The sequence below is a fragment of the Nematolebias whitei genome, chromosome 8 (assembly GCF_014905685.2).
Source record: "Nematolebias whitei isolate Nwh7 chromosome 8, NemWhi1, whole genome shotgun sequence".
In the NCBI taxonomy this organism is placed as follows: Eukaryota; Metazoa; Chordata; class Actinopteri; order Cyprinodontiformes; family Rivulidae; genus Nematolebias; species Nematolebias whitei.
This window is the reverse complement of record NC_056505.1, coordinates 30,984,470-30,986,932: the sequence shown is the minus strand read 5'-3', so window position 1 is coordinate 30,986,932 and position 2,463 is coordinate 30,984,470. Positions and strand designations below refer to the sequence as shown.

The window sequence follows — 2,463 nt, the reverse complement described above, 5'->3', positions numbered from 1 at the left end:
TATATATAAAAACCTGATATTAAAAGAATATTGTCATGTTTACATTTTGTCTTGAAGTTTCCAAAGCCTTCAACTTCTCAGACCGTTTATAGTATTTCTCCTGCTGTAATCAATCTTTGTATTATTCTATTAAAACTCACAAAGTCCTGTGCATCCAAAGTGAATTCTAATGTGCACTAATGGCTTTTACCATATGTGCAACACAGCTTCACATTCCCAGTAGCATCACAGAAGGCAATGGGTGTCTGCATTTTAATTAGTGACAGAGAGATGAAAAGATCTGCGTTTTACTTCAAAGTTTTTCTTTCATCACGCTCTTACAGGTGCTGTTTTCAGATCCAATGTTGGTCAAATGCATTTGCTTTTGAGTCAGACTTTGAAATCTGATGCTACTAACACTAATTAGTCACCTGTAGCAGAGAGGATTTTTTTTTTTAATCTTGCTGCAGAGCTGTGTGCTTTTAATCTTTTGACCATGATGCTGACCTTTCCAGAGCATCTGCATTTAGTAGAGCATTACTTATTCTTTGTATTATTATTATTATTATTACTAGGTTCTGAAAGCTTGCCAATGAGAAGGTCCTTAAGTACAAACATTTGTATTGATGCTGTTTGTGCAACACTTAAGGTGTCCGCTCGCGAGATAAACTGCAGCAGGAAGAGAAAGCTGTTAGTGCACTCATGAATTTTGTAAAATGTTGCCGAAAGTTTAAGCGTTGTTTTAATTATCAAAAGGCATCTGAAGTGGAGAGCGGGGACGCTTTGATGGAGAGTTCTGACCGACCTGTTAGAGACACAACAACATGACACAGCGACTTTGAACCTTTTCTGGAAAGTGAAGGCACAAACACCAGAATTTACTCGAACCGTGCGTGTAATACTTGCACAACTTTATCAGTCAAACCGTCTATTGCTGTAAAATAAGTCTTCGTCTTGTGTTTTAAACGGAGCATTATGCAAAGATGATGGATAACAAGGCTCTAATGTGAAAGTGAAGGGATTGCTTCTTCCAATCAAACTCCTAAAGCAGCTTTAAAAATCACTTTTTCTCACTGTTTTTTATTTTTTTATTTTTTGTCATCCTATTAAAAGGCAGGCCCAGAACTGACCAGCTAAGAGTCAGCTTTACAGTTAATGCCCTTGTGATACCCCTCCCCCTCGTTTTTCATTATCAAGTCAGGAAAATAAATTGTCTGCTTCGTGTTGGAACTGTGGTTCCAGCATCAAAACAGGCAAAGACTGCGAGGAGCACTGAGGCTTGTCTTATGTTTTAATACAAAACCAACAGCGTCCTTTTATCCTCGTCCTTTTCATTGTCTTCACCCTAAATGTTTAATGCCCTCCTCCCATCTTTGGCATCTTTTTACGCCTCAAGTAAAACACATAATTATGCTCAGTTTAGGCTGAATTACTGTGGAGTGAGATGAAAGTTTGTTGTGCAATGGAGGACATTTTTTCATGAAGACTTTTTCATTCTAATTTTATTTTTAATGCTGCTGTAAAAATGGCTCGGCAGGGAGAAACATATGCACTTGACAAGATCATATGATGAAAAGTTCAGCTCAGAAATAATTTTAATTACCATTTAAGAAAGAGTGGACTCAGTCCCAGAATCTTCAATCACTGCGCTCTGACCCCTTTCCTTCTAAATAGCCAGTTTTGCATAAAGAATAAAATAAATCATCATGATTCCCCTCTTGCACACACACCCACACACGCTTGCTTACCTTGTGTGGATATTGCTGTGATAGTGACGAGGACTATCTGTAGGATCATCCAGATCTGCCGGGGAAAGCTCATTTTGGCACGCAGCGCGGCTCGCTGTTCCGGGCAAGTGTCCATGGTCCGCGCGCTTTCAGCAGATCGTGCCGTTCATCCCGGCAGCCCGCGCTCTCATCATCCTCCTCATCCTCATCACACCTGTGGGAGTAGAAGTTGTGATGTGCTGCGCGTTTCAGGAGACACGGATCGCGCATCGAGATCCGCTCGGCGGCAGCGCTTTCGGCTGTGCGTAAAAGTTGTGCGTAAAGATCCTGGAGGAGACCACGTCTGCTCCTAGGATGAGGAAATCACGAGATAGGGTGCGTTTTAGAAATCCGTGTGGCTCAGAGGGAGTCGGTCTTTCCCCCGGTCTGCCGCCGCTCCTGTTAGCGGATCACTGACTGTCTCGTGCGCAGCAGCCTCAGGGCTCTAAACTCATCATGTGTCACGGTTCATCCGCTCAGAGCCGCGTCCAGATTAACCCTGCGTGGGGTTTACCTCTGATGTTTGGAGACACCATCAAACGTTTCCTGTAGGCTGCTTACTGATGTTGATCACAATAATAATCTTATTGATTGATACAACCAGAGTCCGCGTGATGAAAACACTTTACTGCCAAAGTGGAGGCAGATCTGATCAGCTTTACCAAAAATGTATAGGAGAAAGGGAATAGCCTCCAGATTTCATATACACACACAAATA

The 2,463-nt window shown here is 42.1% G+C and overlaps 1 protein-coding gene across 1 annotated transcript in view; it reads right to left on the bottom strand.

Annotated features, from left to right (window-relative positions):
• LOC119414063 (transmembrane protein 132D) overlaps positions 1–1,905 on the bottom strand; it is a 76,362-nt gene extending 74,457 nt beyond the window's left edge. Inside the window, exon 1 of the mRNA XM_037681180.1 lies at positions 1,728–1,905. Coding sequence (XP_037537108.1) covers positions 1,728–1,842 — 115 coding nt within the window. The 5' untranslated portion in view covers positions 1,843–1,905. The remainder of the gene's footprint in view (positions 1–1,727) is intronic.
• Positions 1,906–2,463: the final 558 nt, after the last annotated feature.